The 18,179-nt window shown below is 49.9% G+C and overlaps 1 protein-coding gene across 1 annotated transcript; it reads left to right on the plus strand.

The window, feature by feature from the left end:
- The first annotated feature begins 1,549 nt into the window (after nucleotides 1–1,549).
- Nucleotides 1,550–15,399, plus strand: SCAMP4 (secretory carrier membrane protein 4). The gene is made up of 6 exons (XM_056845105.1): nucleotides 1,550–1,583; nucleotides 2,428–2,556; nucleotides 6,466–6,622; nucleotides 10,805–10,906; nucleotides 13,220–13,337; nucleotides 15,202–15,399. Exons 1-6 carry the CDS (start codon nucleotides 1,577–1,579, stop codon nucleotides 15,370–15,372), a joined length of 684 nt encoding a protein of 227 aa, XP_056701083.1. The 5' UTR covers nucleotides 1,550–1,576; the 3' UTR covers nucleotides 15,373–15,399.
- Nucleotides 15,400–18,179: the final 2,780 nt, after the last annotated feature.

Here is an 18,179-nt window from a genome sequence, read left to right on the forward strand (position 1 = left end):
TGTTGTGGGGAGGGGGAGGAAAGGTAAGCCGGTTTGAGTTTCCCTTAAGTGGTAGAGGAAGTCGGCATATAAAAACCAACTCTTCTTCTACGTGGTCTAGAAACTTTGCCAGGGAAGGGGCTAAAACATACATGTGGTGAAATTCTGCACTGCTGCAAGCTCGCACAGAAAATACAGGCTGCTCCGGCCATGTCTGATATCTCGGGACTGCATCTCTCGTCTCTGCTCGATCAATTGCTGGTGGGATTTCTTGGCAAACCAGGCCGGTGTTGAGAACGAACACTCGTCTCTTTGTTTTCTGCAACATTCAGGGAGGGAGGGGAGAGAAATTTCCTTGAATTGGCACAAGAAGTCTCTTGTCTGTTTGCTAGAATGGACGGCTGCGGCAGCTATTACCAGGACAAATTTCGCGGGCAGCATGAGCTGCTGGGGAAATCTGCGGGTGGGGGCCCCGGGGGCTAGATCCAGGGCCCCTGACTCGAAGGATCTGCTTTCCTGCATCAACTTAGATGCAGGTGCTTATTGGTGCTGTATTGTATGGTGTTCTCAATCTGTATGGGATTTTCACAAAGGGATAGAAGGCAATGACCCCCAAATAAATAAAAGGACCGGTCCCTGCCCCAAGGAGCTTGCAATCTAAGTTTTGATGTAGGGGGAAAGAAACAAAAGAAAGGGGGACTATAGATCATGGTTCAGGCTTCATAGTTAAATTGTGGAACTCCCTGCCCCAGGATGATGTGGTGGCTGCCAACTTGGAAGGGTTTAAGAGGGAACATGTTCATGGAGGAGAGGGCTGCTAGTAAAAATGTATTCTAGTCATGATGCATACCTATTCTATCCAGGATCAGAGGAGCAGGCCTATTATATTAGGTGCTGTGGAACACTGGCAGGATAATGCTGCTGCAGTCGTCTTGCTTGTGGGCTTCCTAGAGGCACCTGGTTGGCCGCTGTGTGAACAGACTGCTGGACTTGACGGGCCTTGGTCTGATCCAGCAGGCCCTTTCTTATGTTCTTATTTAGGACTGGATTGGTGCTGAACAATTCACAGGAGTCTGGGGCTTGGAGGAGGAGGTCTTACGAACCACTGAACAATATGAAATGTGGTGTAGCGGTTGAAGAGTGTCGGACTAGTATCGGGAAGGCCCAGGTTCGAATCCTTACTTGTGCCATGGAAGCTCACTGGGTTACCTTCGGCCTACCTCACAGGGTTGTTGTGAGGATAAAATGGAGGCGAGGGGAATGCTGCAAGTTGCTTTGGGTCCCCCACTGGGGAGAAAGGCGGGGTGTAAATGAATTAAATAAACTAATCTTAAGGCTGCTGGTTGCCATTTCTTTTCTTTTTTTTAAACGTTATCTTCTGTCGGGGCCAGATTTGGCACAAGGGCTGCCAGCTGCCGATCACATTAAGAAGCCGATCCCTGTTTTCTCCAGACAGAGTTGCTGGCCAAACCTGTTGGTCTGCCCCTGAGACGGTAGTTAACCTCAGTTTTGCCTGTGGCTTATACATTTCTCTCTTTTTTCCCCCTTAGGTCCTGCTCGAGGTAAAACCTACCTACAATTGGTTTCTACGGAAGGAATGGCAGGTAAGGAGGCCAAAACAGCCCGTCGGCCTCGAGACAAATCCCCCTCCGCACGCATGTGTGTGTTAAGTGCCGTCAAGTCGCTTCCGACTCATGGCGATCCTATGAATCAACGCCTTCCAAAACGTCCTATTCTTAACAGCCTTGCTCAAATCTTCCAAACTGACGGTCGTGGCTTCCTTTGTAGAGTCCATTCATCTCTTGTTGGGTCTTCCTCTTTTCCTGCTGCGTTCAACTTTTCCTAGCATGATTATCTCTTCCAGTGACTCTTGCCTTCTCATAATGTGACCAAAATACGACAGCCTCAGTTTAGTCATTTTAGCTTCTCCGGTCAGTTCAGGCTTGATTTGATCTAGAACCCACTAATGTGGAGTTTTTTTGGCGGTCCAGGGTATCCGTAACCTTCTCCTCCAACACCACATTTCAAAGGAATCTACTTTCTTCCTATCAGCTTTCTTCGTTGTCCAGCTTTCGCACCCGTACATAGTAACAGGGAATACGATGGCATGAATTAACTTGATCTCGGTTGCCAGTGACACTTCCCTACACTTAAGAATCTTTTCTAGCCCCGCACACGTACACGCATACAGCTCAACTCACCATAGCATGACTTTTTGATACCAAGCAAATGTCACACCCCCATGTGTAACACAGCAAAACCAGTTTGTACTGCAGGGTTTAGAGTAGAGTGTCCCATGATGCGGGGGGGTGGGGGGGCTTCCACCATCCAATTTGGGGGCTCCTTCTCCCGACTTGTTGAGTTCTGCCAGCAGGGCCTTTTTTTATGAAGCGCTGTTCACACATGCCGTTTTCTGCCTCTCTGTCTTGGCTTCTTTCCCCCCCGCAGAAAAAGTGAACAACTTCCCCCCGCTCCCCAAATTCATCCCCTTGAAGCCGTGCTTCTACCAGAACTTTGCCGATGAGATTCCAATCGATCACCAGACACTGGTGAGGAGGATCTATCATTTGTGGATCTGTAAGTTCAAGATGCAGCCGCTGGCTGGGGAGGGGGGGCATGGGTGGGGGGGGAGTCCTGGGCAGAGAATGCTGTCTATTTGATATTCAAAAGGGCTGGGTGTGTATTGGGAAGCGGTAGGAACATTAACTTGCTCTTGCTTGTGTGTTTCTTAGAAATAAGTTTCTAGTCCTCATTACTGCATAATGATGCTTGGAATTGTAGAAGTTATTCCTGCTAGAATTTCAGTTGCTCTTATGGGTTTTTGAGTAGAACATCAGAGGGGCCACCTTATGCCTAGCACAACTGGAATAATTTATTCAGAGAAGAGGTGGTTTTTATATGCCAACTTTCTCTACCGCTTAAGGAAGAATCAAAGTGGCTTACAGTCACCTTCCCCACCCCACAACAGACACCCTGTGAGGTAGGTCTAAGAGAGCTGTGACTAGCCCAAAGTCACACAGCTGGCTTCATGTGGAGGAGTGGGGAAACAAATCCAGTTCACCAGATTAGCCTCCGCCGCTCATGTGGAGGAGTGGGGAATCAAACCCGGTTCTCCAGATTAGAGTCCACTGCTCCAAACCACCACTCTTAACCACTACACCATGCTGGCTCTGAGCAGAGCAACCGTAGTTCAGTATTGTGAGGGGGTTCCGTTCCCAGGACTCTTGAGGATGTAGACCTGGAAAAATACAGGCCCACTGTGATGCTTTTGCCATGCATGTTGCGGATAAAATCTCTCATCCACTGTGAATTAGTGTGTCGTGGTGAATTAGTGGTGTAGTGGTTAAGAGCGGCGGTTTGGAACGGTGGAGTCTGATCTGGAGAACCGGGTTTGATTCCCCACTCCTCCACGTGAGCGGCGGAGGCTAATCTGGTGAACTGGATTTGTTTCCCCACTCTTCTGCATGAAGCCAGCTGGGTGACCTTGGGCTAGTCCCAGCTCTCTCAGCCTCACCCACCTCACAGCGTGTCTGTTGTGGAGAGGGGAAGGTGATTGTAAGCGGGTTTGAGTCTCCCTTAAGTGGCAGAGAAAGTTGGCATATAAAAACCTACCTTCTTATTATTATTTATTGCAAGCCTTTATGAGCAGCTGTCCTTCTTTTCAGCGCTCAAGGCGGCTTAGGCAGATTAAAATATAGAATAAAATGCATTAGAAACATAGAACCAAATTCTAAAATCACGGCCCGGGGCTGCTACTAAATTCGCCAAATGCAGTCCTAAATAAAACAGCAATAAAACAGTCCAGTAGCACCTTAAGGATGAACAAAATTTCTGGCAGGGTATGAGCTTTCGTGAGCCACAGCTCACTTCTTCAGATAAAGCTCACACCCTGCCAGAAATTTTGTTTGTCTTTAAGGTGCTATTGGACTGTGGCTCTTTTCTACTTCTAGTGACAGACTAACACAGCTACCCATCGTGATCTCAATAAAACAGTCTTCCACTGTGTCCTAGAAGGTCAAAAGTGAGGGTCCAGGCTCACCTTGCTGGAGAGGTTGTTCCATAACCACTGAAAAGGCTTGTTCCATAACCACTGAAAAGGCTCTGTCTCACGTTCCTACCAAACGAGCTTCTTTGATTGATGGGGCAGTCGGGAGGGCCTCCCCCCTGTGTCTTAATCCCTGGCAGGAGCATGTGGGAGAAGACGATCCTACAGATAACCCGGTCCCACCATTGGGGCCGTTCCATCTCAGGATGCCAGTCCGGTCCTAGTTATATAGAGATGACTTCCAGTTTGTGTGGCCTGATGAACTGGACAAGCTGCTTAGAGGTTTGCAGACCAGGACGTCTAGACTCGTAGAATCATAACATTGGAAGGGACCGCCAGGGTCATCTAGTCCAACCCCCTGCACAATGCAGGAAATTCCAAACTACCTTCCCCCCCACACACCCCCAGTGACCCCTACTCCATGCCCAGAAGATGGCCAAGGTGCCCTCCCTCTCATCATCTGCTTAAGGTCATAGAATCAGCATTGCTGACAGATGGCCATCCAGCCTCTGCTTTAAAACCTCCAGGGAAGGAGAGTTCACCAACTCCTGAGGAAGCCTGTTCCACTGAGGAACCGCTCTGTTAGAAAATACTTCCTAATGTCTAGATGGAAACTCTTCTGATTTAATTTTAACCCGCTGGTTCTGGTCCGACCTTCTCGGGCAACAGAAAACAACTCAGCACCCTCCTCTATATGACAACCCTTCCAGTATAAGAAGGTCGGACCAGAACCAACTGGTTAAAATTAAATCAGAAACATTCCATCTAGAATTCCTCAGTGGAACAGGCTTCCTTGGGAGGTGGTGAGCTCTCCTTCCCTGGTGGTTTTTAAGAAGAGGTTAAATGGCCATCTGTCAGCAATGCTGATTCTATGAACTTGGGCAGATGATGGGGGGGCATCTTGGCCATCTTCTGGTCACTAGGGGTGTGTGGGAGGGAGATAGTTGTGAGTTTCCTGCACTGTGCGGGGGTTGGACTAGATGACCCTGGTGATCCCTTCCAACACTATGATTCTATATCCCCTCTCAGTGTCCTCTCCAGGCTAAACATACCCAGCTCCTTCAACCTTCCCTCATAGGACTTGGTCTCCAGACCCCTCACCATCTTTGTTGCCCTCCTCTGGACACGTTCCAGCTTGTCTACATCCTTCTTAAATTGCGGTGCCCAAAACTGAACACGGTACTCTAGGTGAGGTCTAACCAGAGCAGAGCAAAGTGATACCATCTCAAGCCTTTTGCCCTCTGTGGGTGCTGGGGGTCAAGCTGGGCTGGGTTGGCCAAGTGAGTCCGGGACGTCAGTGCCTCTCTGTGGGAAGGCTGTGTGAGAGACACTGTTGTGAAGCCCTTCCTAAAGAAAGCATCCCTGGACCCCGCTGACCTAAACAACTACTGCCCAGTGGCCAACATTCCTTTACCGGGGCCAGGTGTTTTAGCAGGTGGTAGCTACACAGCTTCCGGCAGTTTTAGAGGAGATGGATTATCTAGACAGGGGTCACTGGAGATCCGATTGATTAAATTAATTTAAAATCATATTTCAGCTGTAGCTTCCATCGCAGTGTTGGTTTTTTTTCTTTTCTGTCAACCCTCTTTCTCAGTGTGTATAATTTGTATTAGATGCACACATCCCTGAGTCTTGCCTTTTGAGGGCTTCCTGGAACTGAAGACTGCACAGATTCCATCCAGTGCATAGTTAACCTATGGAATGAAACGCAGCAACTGACGGCCATGCATTGGGTGGCTTTAAATAAGAATTAGATGGGGAAGGGGGGGGTAGAGAGCCCTGGTAGCTCAGTAGAACCTCCATATTCAGGGGCACTGTACCTCAGAACATCAGGTGCTGGAGACAAAAGAGGAGAGCTCTTTGTGGGTTTCCCAGAGGCATCTAGGAGCCCCGTGGCGCAGATTGGTAAGCTGCAGTACTGCAGTCCAAGCTGTGCTCACGACCTGAGTTCAATCCCGACCGAAGTTGGTTTCAGGCAGCCAGCTCAAGGGTGACTCAGCCTTCCATCCTTCCGAGTTCGGTAAAATGAGTACCCAGCTTGCTGGGGGTAAAGGGAACATGACTGGGGAAGGCACTGGCAAACCACCCCGTAAACAAAGTCTGCCTAGGAAACTTCGGGATGTGACGTCACCCCATGGGTCAGGAATGATCCAGTGCTTGCACAGGGGACTACCTTTACCAGAGGCATCTAGCTAGACACTGGTTGTCAGAGAAGACCCAGGGGAGAGGCATCCTTATGACTTCTCCGACCGGTCTAATAACCTCAGCCTCTCGAAACGAGGATTGCTGGATATGAATCTGGTGCTACCACCATGAAAGCCCATGTTTTGCCTAAACTGAAATACAGGCCCCTCTGCAGAGCGCAGAAGCGCCGGCCCTCCGAGAACACCTCGGCCTGCTTTGTCCGCTCGCCTGCCAACCTTCTCTTTTTTCCTCCGCAGTCTACTCCGTTACGTTGGGTGTCAATCTCATCGCTTGCCTGGCCTGGTGGATCGGTGGCGCGTCCGGTGTGAATTTTGGCTTAGCCATCCTCTGGCTGGTCCTTTTCAGCCCCTGTAGTTATGTCTGCTGGTTCCGGCCCATCTACAAAGCTTTTCGGTAAGTGCCGATTCTCTTTCCCCCCTTTGCCCCTCAAAAATCCACACTGTTTGTCCTTTTTCCAACGGCAAAGAGAACATTACTAGCCTGTTACTGGGGTTGATCAGACCCCAGACTAACAGTTTAGAAAGGCAATAGGCCGTAAAGTTGAATTGGGGAATCAAACCCAGCTCTCCAGATCAGAGTCCACCGTTCCAAAGCACCGCTCTTAACCACTACACCACGCTGGTTCTGACCACACTGAAGCTGGTTCATCTAGCCTCCTAAGTTTATATCAAATGGGTTTGTTTAATTAAAAGAAAATTCTTTATGTCCTACAAAGAAAAAAAGATGTAAAGAAAAAAACATCACAACAGTGGTGGAGTATCTACACATAAATTTCTATAAATGGTTTCCAAATATCTAAAAATAAGTCTATGCACAATTGCCGTGTGTGTGTGGGGGGGGGGAGGCCATGCCTCGCCAGCCTAGATCGAGAGTGGGTGGGTGGCTGCCTTGCAGGCCAGATAAGAGCTCTCAAGGGGCTGGATCCGGCCCCCGGGCCTTCTGTTTGACATCCCCTCTATAGAGTTTTCAAAGCAAGAGACTTACAGAGGTGGTTTGCCAGTGCCTGCCTCTGCACAGCAACGCTGGACTTCCTTGGTGGTCTCCCATCCAATTACTAACCAGGGTCAACCCTTCTTAGCTTCTGAGAGCCAACAAGATTAGGCTTGCCTGGGCCATCCAGCCAGTGTGGTGTAGTGGTTAAGAGCGGTGGTTCGGGGCGGTGGCCTCTGATCCGGAGAACCGGGTTCGATTCCCCACTCCTCCACGTGAGCACCGGAGGCTAATCTGGTGAACTGGGTTGGTTTCCCCACTCCTGCGCATGAAGCCAGCTGGGTGACCTTGGGCTAGTCACACTCTCTCAGCCCCACCTCCCTCACAGGGTGTCTGTTGTGGGGAGGGGAAGGGAAGGTGATTGTAAGCTGGTTTGATTCTCCCTTAAGTGGCAGAGAAAGTGTGCATATAAAAACCAACTCTGCTTCTTCTTCTGTGTACCCTGCGTTCAAATTCTGATAGGGTTCTGAGGTCCTCAATCCAATGATTTACCAGAGGTGGGCTTCTATATTTGCAGTAGAAGAGAAAGATTTGAGTCCAGTAGCACATTAAGAGACCAACAAGATTTGTGGGGTGGGGGAGCTATCCAGAGTCAAAGTTCCCTTCATCGGTTACAAGTAGGGATGGAGACCCCTGAGCCATTATGTCCCAGTCAGAAGGTGGGAGAGGCATTGTAAAGAATGGAGTCAGGATGCAAAAGTTGCAGTGCAGTTCTGTATCTGATGAAGGGATCTTTGATGCTTGGAAGCTTACACCCCAGTAATCTTGTTGATCTCTAAGGGGCTTTCCTTGAAATTTGTTTTGGTATGAATGTACGTTCATATTTCTTTCAAAGCTCCTTCAGGTCAGAAAAACGGAGGCATAAATTCCTCGTCAGAGCCACGGTCTTGGCTGAAAGGTGGGATGCGAATAGTAAAATACGATAAAGTGAATTGGCACACTTTTCATTTTGGAGATTCGCCAAAGCTGCCCTCTACTCACAAGATTGGAGAGGAATCTTCCTTTGTGGTGGACGTGGGAGCTGCTGTACGATCCCCCACCAAAACTCGGCCAGGATTGTCCCTTCTGGGCCAGCTTTCCCTTGCGGCATCATTCTGCCCATATTTTTAATTATTTTTTTTTGCTTTTTCTTTAGCAGCCCCTGAGCTCTTCTGATACGGCACCAGAGAGCCGTTTCCCCCCGATAATCTCTCCCCAAAGCCAGATTACTGTCAGCTCATCCCTTTAGCCCGAGAGGCGTGCGAGCTGCTGATGACGGCAAACCGGCAGCAGGGAGGCAGAGGGAAATATCTTCTCCTTCGGGCTTCAACCAGCCCGGGGCTGCGATGCCGAAGGAGAGAGCCGGGATTCCGAGTCGGTAGACGGCTGTTGCGGGCTGCTGCTCAGTTCTCTCAATTAAGAACATAAGAAAGGCCCTGCTGGATCAGACCGAGGCCCATCAAGTCAAGCAGTCTGTTCACACAGTGGCCAACCAGGTGCCTCTAGGAAGCCCACAAGCAAGACGACTGCAGCAGCATTATCCTGCCTGTGTCCCACAGCACCTAATAGAATAGGCATGCTCCTCTGAGACTGGAGAGAATAGGGATGCATCATGATTAGAATCCATTTTGACTAGTAGCCATGAATACCTCTCTCCCCCATGAACATGTCCACTCCTGTCTTCCAAATTGGCAGCCATAAAAACATAACATAAGAAAGGCCATGCTGGATCAGACCAAGGCCCATCAAGTCCAGCAGTCTGTTCACACAGCGGCCAACCAGGTGCCTCTAGGAAGCCCACAAACAAGACAACTGCAGCAGCAGCATCCTACCTGTGTTCCCCAGCACCTAATACAATAGGCGTGCTCCTCTGATCCCGGAGAGAATAGGTATGCCCACCGAAAAAGGGGAGGGGATAAACTTAAGTACCTAGAAGGTCAAGCAAAAAACAGCTAACAAGGCCAACTTCACTAGTATCCATCTTGACTAGTAGCTATGGATAGCTCTCTCCTCCATGAACATGTCCACTCCCCTCTTAAAGCCTTCCAAGTTGGCAGCCATCACCACATCCTGGGGCAGGAAGTTCCACAATTTAACTATGCATTGTGTGAAGAAATACTTCCTTTTATCTGTTTTGAATCTCTCACCCTCCAGCTTCAGCAGATGACCCTGCCTTCTAGAAAAGCTTCTCCCTGTCCACTCTCTCCAAACCATGCATAATTTTGTAGACCTCTGTCATGTCCCCCCTTAACCACCTTCTTTCTAAGCTAAACAGCCCTAAGCGTTTTAACCGCTCCTCATAGGGCAGTTGCTCTAGACCCCTGAGCATTTCGGTTGCTCTTTTCTGCACCTTCTCAAACTCTGCAATTAAAATTGCTGCCTCAAAAGGGTCTTTAAGGAGTGTTGCCACCCCTTTTCTGGGTGTGCCTCCAGTGTGAAGGAGGCGAGCTTAGAGCAGGGACTCCTGCATAGGTGCGGTAGGCAGGTAATCCACACATTCCCCGATCCTAGTGGCTCAGTGGCAGGAAACCTGTCTGACCGATGGAAGTGTTCTGGGTTCAGGCCCAGTCAAAGGGTCCCCTGTGCCGGTCGTTGTGCCTCTGAATGAGTTGCTGCTCTGGTCTTGCCTCTGCTATGGATTTCTTAGTTTAGGCTCGGCAGATCCCCAGGTTCATTAACTGTCCTCTGGGCGTTCTGCCACCCAGGGACTTCTGATTTGACTCATTGGGGCTGACCCGCCCTTCCTTACCCAGTCTGAACGTGGTACGGGACAAAGAACTTGCACAAGGAACGTTTCTTCAGAGCCGCCTTTAGTCCTGAAGGTTGCTGAGGCGGCCTGTAGGTGGCTAGGCTGAGAGGTAGTGGCCAGTGAGCATCCAGGAAGAATGGTGATTTGAACCCAGGTCTCCCCAGGCCAATGCTTCAGAAGGAGAGTTGGTTTTGGGGAGGGGCTGTGGCTCAGTGGTAGAGCATCTGCGTGGCATGCAGAAGGTCCCAGGTTCAATCCCCGTCATCTCCAGTTCAAGGGACTGGGCAAGTAGGTGATGTGAAAGACCCCTGCCCAAGACCCTGGAGAGCCGTGGAGAGGGGCTGTGGCTCAGTGGTAGAGCCTCTGCCTGGCATGCAGGAGGTCCCAGGTTCAATCCCCAGCACCTCCAGTTAAAGGGACTAGGCAAGTAGGTGATGTGAAAGACCCCTGCCCGAGAGCCATGGAGAGGGGCTGTGGCTCAGCGATAGAGCATCTGCTTGGTATGCAGAAGGTCCCAAGTTCAATCCCCGGCATCTCCAGTTCAAGGGACTAGGCAAGTAGGTGATGTGAAAGATCCCTGCCTGAGACCCTGGAGAGAGGCTGTGGCTCGGTGGTAGAACAGCTGCTTGGCATGCAGAAGGTCCCAGGTTAAATCCCCAGTGTCTCCAGTTAAAGGGACCAGGCAAGTAGGTAATGGGAAAGACCCCTGCCTGAGACCCTAGAGAGCTGCTGCTGGTCTGAGCAGACTATACTGATTTTGATGGACCAGGGGTCTGATTTAAGGCAGCTTCATGTATTCCGCTGCTGTACCACGCTGGTTAAATTTCCCCCCCTCTTCTCTTCCTCCTTCTCCCAAGGTCGGACAGTTCTTTCAACTTCATGCTCTTCTTCTTCGTCTTTGGAGCACAGTTCCTGCTGGCGGTCATCCAAGCGATCGGGATCAGCGGGTGGGGCGCATGGTAAGTGGGAAAGTCTCTGGTCCTTTCTCTTATTGCTTTGACTTACAAATAATATTTACCAAAAAAAATCAAGGAAGGTACATACAGTTGATGTTGTTTTTTAAAATGGCAAATCATATCGATGCCTGTCCAGCCAGTGATTCTATTTAGAGGTGTCGTGGTGCGCTCCTCACAACCGAGCCTTCTTAGTGGTGGCACCAAAAATTCGGATCTCTCTTTTCCTGGCACCACATGAAGTCCTTTTTGTAGCTCAGGAGTTCCAGTGGAGGGTTTCAGTCCTTGGTTCTCGCTTAGGGTTGCCAGCCTTGGGTTGGGAAATACCTGGAGATTTTGGGGGCTGAGCCTGAGGAGGGTGTGGTTTGGAGAAGGGAGGGGCTTCAATGCCATAGAGTCCAATTGCCAAAGCGGCCATTGTCTCCAGGTGAACTGATCTCTATTGGCTGGAGATCAGTTGTAATAGCAGGCAATCGCCAGCCACCACCTGGAGGTTGGCAATTCTGTTCTCGCTTACTGCTCAAGGTCTGTTTCTTATTTGTATGTGTGTGTTTTTATCAACCATGTCTTAGGTTGCATTTAAGCAGACACATTCCTGATTTTTAAATGCTTTTTATCTTTTCAGGTGGCTGATATATTTTTTTACTGTTGGGGTTGACGTTAGGTTATAACCTTTCTTCCCAACCCCCAAGTAGAAAAGCATAGCTTTTAAAATATTCTTTTCACTTCTAAATTATGAGTGCTTTTTCCGGGGCTGGGCATAACGTAAGCCATTGTGAATATGTATGCCCACAAAGGAAGAGTTTGAAATATTTTAGCTACCAGTCAAATTCATAAATACACACCCAGGACTATAGTTTCAGAGGGCAGGCCGTGTTGGTCGGTAGTAGAATAGCTAGATTTGAGTCCAGTAGCACCTTAGAAACCCACAAGGTTTTCCAGGTGTAAGTTTTCAAGAGTCAGTTCTCCCTTCGAAAGCTTGCACACAGAAACATCTTATTGATTTCTACAGCCCTACTTGACTCGCACTCAGGACAGAATACCACAAGGAGAGGTGTGTGTGTGCGTGTGTGAAGTGCCGTCAAGTCGCTTCTGACTCATGGCGACCCTATGAATGAAAGTCCTCCAAAATGTCCTATCTTTGACAGCCTTGCTCAGGTCTTGCAAACTGAGGGCTGTGGCTTCCTTTATTGAGTCCACCCATCTCTTGTTGGGTCTTCCTCTTTTCCTGCTGCCCTCGACTTTTCCTAGCATGACTGTCTTTTCTAGTGACTCTTGCCTTCTCATAATGTGACCAAAATACGACAGCCTCAGTTGAGTCATTTCTCTGGTCAGTTCAGGCTTGATTTTTGTTTTTGGAGGGGTACAGAAGGAAAAAAGGGAAAAATAAGAGTATCCACCGTGCAATTAAAAGGACTAAAATGTGGAAATAAATCAAACAGGTTGCCATGCTTTTCAACGCCATTGTACAATCAAATAGTAACCCAGGTTATTAAAAAAATGTTTAAACATTGCTAATCATAAAATACGATCATTTTTGTGTCATGTCTATCAAACGCATATAATACCCCTGCAATCAAAATAGTTATCTAAATATAAAATTGAATTAAATATTAACCATAATACCCTTTTCGTTGCCACCGAAGCACCGAAATAAGTCGTTTCAGGTCCCAGGTGAGAAATACGTCTCCTCTGAATAGCAGCTCGTGTCTTTTTGGTTTGTTTAAAGTTTCTAGTCCCTGTGGTTACCAAGATTCACTTGACGACATGTGGGCAGCTGGAGAGGCATGAATAAGGTTTCCAGTGGTAATGGGGGGCGGAGGACTTCAGTGTCTCTTCTGGACCCCACCCCTGGAAGGGCTCAAAACCCAAATAAATTATGCAGAACAGTAAAAATGCATAGTGCCAATATAATCTCCCCCGCCCCCAGTGGTCCCTCAAGCGTTACTGAGGAACCAACTGGTTGAAATTAAATCAAGAGTTTCCGTCTAGACATTAGGAAGAATTTTCTAACAGTTCGAGCCGTTCCTCAGTGGAACAGGCTTCCTCGGGAGGTGGTAAGCGCTCCTTCCCTAGAGGTTTTTAAGAAGAGGTTAGATGGCCATCTGTCAGCAATGCTGATTCTATTACCTTAGGCAGCTGATGAGAGGGAGGGCATCTTGGCCATCTTCTGGGCATGGAGTAGGGGTCACTGGGGGTGTGGGGGGGGAGGTAGTTGTGAATTTCCTGCATTGTGCAGGGGGTTGGACTAGATGACCCTGGTGGTCCCTTCCAACTCTATGATTCTAATTTCACCCTGTCTCTTGTACTCTCTTCTAGTGGGTGGCTGGCAGCTGTGACTTTTTTCGGAACCAGTGTTGGGGCCGGCGTGATCATGCTTTTTCCTGCAGTAATGTTCACGCTGTCAGCCCTTGTGATGTTCGTCTGTCTCCTTCGGGTAAGCGTGGGGTGGGTGGGTGTTGAATTGGGGTGGGGGTCGCCTGTTAAGGTTGGGCTAGGGAAGAAAGTCATGAAGAATGTCCCAGACCAGGCCAGCGGGCAGCACGAAATCAATTTAAAGGTTCCAGGGTGTTTGTCCGGTGAGGAGGTTGTCTCTGCACGTTATAGCTCTGGCCTTAATTTTAGCCAGCCATCTCTCTGGTGCAGCTGGGAGAATCCAGTCGTTCCCAGTTCAGAATAATAGCTTGTTTTGTGCGTGGGGATCTATGTCGAGCCTTTGTACAGATCTTCCAACCAACTTTTGGTTGCTGGGGTTGACGGTATGCTTCGGCCCTTCAAGTATTCTGTTCTAAGCCCTATGGGCAAGTCCTGAGGATGTCTAAGGGTCAGCCCTTGCATTCTGAGTAGCGTATCCGTGGCAACCATGTCCCATGCCACTTCGGCAATATCTGAATTAAGATTTTTTTGCAGGACAGGTCAGCAACTTTCCACAGCTCCCCTTCTAGCTTTGCGGTCTTTTGGACGTCAAAACATATAAGTAGAATCATAGAATCACAGAGTTGGAAGGGACCACCAGGGTCACATGAACACATGAAGCTGCCTTATACAGAATCAGACCCTCGGTCCATCATAGTCAGTATCGTCTACTCAGACCGGCAGCGGCTCTTCAGGGTCTCAGGCAGAGGTCTTTCACATCACCTACTTGCCTGGTACCTTTAACAGGAGATGCCGGGGATTGAACCTGGGACTTTCTGCATGCCAAGCAGATGCTCTACAAACTGAGCCACAGCCCCTCGGTCCTCTAGTCCGACCCCCTGCACAATGCAGGAAATTCACAACTATCTCCCCCCCCACACCCCAAAGACCCCTACTCCATGACCAGAAGATGGGGGGTGGTGCTCCAGGATCCCTGGCCAAACTGGCCTGGAGGGAAATTGCTTCCTGACCCCAACATAGCGATCAGCATTACCATGGGCATGTAAGAAAGGGCCAAGAGAACCAAATGCTGATGCAACCCTTCCTTCCCTCCCTCTCATGATCTGCCTAAGTTCACAGAATGACCATTGCTGACAGATGGCCATCTAGCTTTACTTAAAAACCTCCAGGGAAGGAGCGCTTACCACCTCCCGAGGAAGTCTGTTCCACTGAGGAACTGCTCTAACTGTTAGAAAGTTCTTCCTAATGCCTAGATGGAAACTCTTTTGATTTAATTTCAACCCGTTGATTCTGGTCCGACCGTCTGGGGCAACAAAAAACAACTCGCCACTATCCTCTGTATGACAGCCCTTCAAGTACTTGAAGATGGTTATCATGTCTCCTCTCAGTCTTCTCCTCTTCAGGTTAAACATACCCAGCTCCCCCAACCTTTCCTCATAGGACCTGGTCTCCAGATCCCTCACCAGAGCCAGCGTGGTGTAGTGGTTAAGAGCGGTGGACTCTGATCTGGTGAACTGGATTTGTTTCCCCACTCCTACACACGAAGCCAGCTGGGTGACCTTGGGCTAGTCGCAGCTCTCTTAGAGCTCTCTCAGTCCCACCTACCTCACAGGGTGTCTGTTGTGGGGAGGTGAAGGTGATTGTAAGCCGGTTTGAGTCTTCCTTAAGTGCTAGAGAAAGTCGGCATATAAAAACCAACTCTTCTTCTTCCTCTCTATGATAGCCCTTCAAGTTCTTGAAGATGGTTATCATATCCCCTCTCAGTTTTCTCCTCTCCTGGCTAAACATTTCCAGCTCCTTCAACCATGCTTCATAAGACTCGGTCTCTAGACCCCTCGCCAACTTGGATAGGGGGCGGACGGGGCTATGGGGTGTAATAAGCTGTCGTCTCCCTCTCAGATCAGTTTTCTCTCGGTCTTCCTCAGGTCCACCGACTCTACCGTGGGGGAGGCGGCAGCTTCCAGAAAGCCCAGGAAGAGTGGCACAGTGGCCTGTGGAGGGACCCCCCGACTCGGGAAGCTCAGTACAACAACTTTTCGGGGAACAGTCTCCCGGAGTACCCGACCGTCCCCAGCTACCCTGCCCGAAGCCGTTAGCGCTGAACCGACCGCTAGATGCTTTATTCAGGGTCGTCCCAAAAATATATTGTTGGTACTTTGGGGGGGGGGGTGTCAGCGGAGATTAATAATCTCCATTCTCCTATTTTTTTATCCCTCCCCACTGGGTTTTTTTGTTTGTTTTTTACATTTCCCCTTTCAACAATTGCGGAAGATCGAGTTCCTCGATTCTGTCCCATGTTCTCAGCCTCTTCCCTCCAAGAAATGGCGGAGAGAGGGTGGGGTGCCAATATTTGCCTAGTTCTGTGGCAGAGGACAGGGCCCGCAATTTCTGTTCACTGCCCCCCGTCCACCAATTTTGCCAATGGATACATGGGGGGGGGCTGTATACCCCCCACCTCTCGAGACCTAGTCGGTCTATGTAGATCCAGCAGTCCACTGCCGCATTCCTCTGTCGGGGAGGAGATTTAACCTCTCTTCCTTCTCCTCACCCCCCCTTTCGCTGCTTAGCTCGCTCATATGTTCCAAATGTCTTTCGAGGTCTCGTACCGGTTCTTAAGAGAGGGGAACCCATTTACTGTCCAGTAACTGACACTAATGGCCAGGCGCCCACAGTGAAATTGTTCTTGGACTATACTGTGTTAGATTGCCAGGGGGGGGGGAGAATTGCATGGTGCCATTCTTTCCCCTCTAATTAAAAAAAAAGCCTCTCCCTGCAAGATGAAAGCTAGCACCTCAAGAAGAATGGTTCCAGCCTATCCTGAGGTGCTAGTTGTCCCGTGTGCCAGGATTCTTGTTTCACAAGGGAATGTTCAGACCTGAGACTTGATGCAGAGGAGAATCAAGTGGCAAAGAGAGGAATATTCGTGGCTCTGCCATTTGTGGAGATCTTCATTGTTCAGGTGATCCAGTTTTTCTAGCCTTGGACAGCTCAGCTGCCCCGCGCCAAATGCCTGTTTTCTTTTCTCAAACTCTTTGAGAAGAGCTATTTTTGAGCGGCTTTTCCTTGCTACTAACTTGCTTGTGGTAAATCATTGAACAGTCTCTGCCTTGTCTGTACCTGGGCAAAATGCCCTGGACAGATCTGTTTCCTCTCCCCCGCCTTTTTTTTGGTTTTGGTTTTTTGCATCATGCCCAAAAGTCGGGTTGCGGAACATAAGCCGGTGATAACTTTGCGAGGGTCTGTACGGCGGTTCCGGAGATGGGATTCTGACAGTGCCGCCAGCATATTCCGGGTGGGATTCTCCAACTCTTTGATCCTCCAGGGCAAGGCTGGAAGTTTTCGTTATTGCCTTCCCCAACCCCCGCCCCCATGGCTGTTGGTATCCCAGGTCCCATTCTTCCCACGGCCAATAGCCGGGCCTAGCACACGTTGTTGTATTGGGATGGCTTCAGGGAGCACTACACAACCATTGTGGGTCAGCGTTCTTCGCACTGGGCGTCTTCCAAACCGAAGGTGGATTCCAGCTGACTGCCGGCCTAGCGTCTTCTAGCTGACTGCCAGCCTAGCAGCCTAGGAAGCCTTCCCCAAGTTTGGTTGCCCGACCCCAAATTTTCTTTGTCGAGGGGCAAACGATGCAGTCTGACTTCATGCACTGCCAAACGGTCACATTCTAACGGATAACTTCCCTCCTCCCCTTGGTTGTGTTTCGAGTGGAATGTGGGTCGGTTCCTCCCCAAAGGTGTGGGGCTGTGCCTTCTCGAAGAGGCCTGACCCACTCCCACCAGCCGATGCCCTTGGCAAGGATGCCCGTGCCCCTCGCACAGCACTTTGGCCGTTCCCAAAGAACAGGGTTCGAATCTCTTCCTCTCGCGGGTCCGCATCGATCTGATCGCGATACCTTTGAGCAACTTTTGCGCAAACGGGGGGGCCGAAACTGGAGGAAAAACCACAAATGTGAAAACTTGGCTTTAACCCTTTGGAACAGGAGGGGTTGGAGGAAGGGGGGGGATCGTGACTGCCCAGCAGGGGCAGTTGTGTCACGTGCCTTTCCTGCTGTAAAATTCTCCCACTGCTCTGTCCTCTTTCCTGGTTTGTACTGGAAGCACTCTGATCCTTCAACACACCCTCCCACCCCCCAAGACGTCTTGGAAGGGAGTTGTGTGTGTCTCAAGTAAGTTCCGTACAGTTTAACAGGAAAGTTAATGCTAGAGGCCAAAATCTCTTCCTTTTTTTATAAAATGGCTTTGCAGGGCCCGTCTCTCTCTCTCCTCTCGTGCCCCCAAGCCAGTTTGTTTACGGGACTCCCAAGAGCTCTTAAAACATTCCAAAACGAAGCCATGGGTTCACAGAGTCCTTAATTTTGGGGGGAGTGGTGACATGTGTAATTTTGCCCCCTGGTTCTCAGGGAGGTTTGCCATTTCGAAACCGCAAGGCGTTGGGGTGGCCGGGTCCTTCAGCACTGCTTTCCCGCCGTTGTTTTGCCTTAAGAGTGCCCGTTTTGACGCCTTTGGTTGCCGAAAGAACTCCGGGCGCAAGGAGGGGGTGTCCCTTTCATCTGCTTTCTGCGGTAGGGAACCGATTGGGGCCAGGGGTCGGAGGGGTCCTTTTCTGAGCCAGGAAGGGTTTGGGAGCGCAACCCTTTCCCCTCCACTCCCTGTCCGCTTTCTCTCAAGACGTTCTCTGCTAAGCCCCGACGCACATTACCCCCGCTGTCTGATAGCCGAGCTGCTTCTGTTACCCCTCCCTTGACACCTTGCTCCCTCCCTTCCATCCCGCGGGGACTACTTGGAAGTACCCATTTCTGGGAAGGGGAGACGGTGGTCACTGTTGGGGGGTAGCCGGCAGGGAGCGGGGGTATCACCTTTTGGGAGAACGGGGTGCACCCCTCGGCTCGCCTGCGGCT

This window comes from Euleptes europaea, chromosome 2 (assembly GCF_029931775.1).
Source record: "Euleptes europaea isolate rEulEur1 chromosome 2, rEulEur1.hap1, whole genome shotgun sequence".
NCBI lineage: Eukaryota > Metazoa > Chordata > Lepidosauria > Squamata > Sphaerodactylidae > Euleptes > Euleptes europaea.

Excerpts from the sequence above, each read along its gene's own strand:
- SCAMP4 (XM_056845105.1), top strand. Across the intron at positions 6,623-10,804 it reads CCCATCTACAAAGCTTTTCG|GTCGGACAGTTCTTTCAACT; the intron begins GTAAGTGCCGAT and ends CCTTCTCCCAAG. Across the intron at positions 13,338-15,201 it reads TGTTCGTCTGTCTCCTTCGG|GTCCACCGACTCTACCGTGG; the intron begins GTAAGCGTGGGG and ends GGTCTTCCTCAG.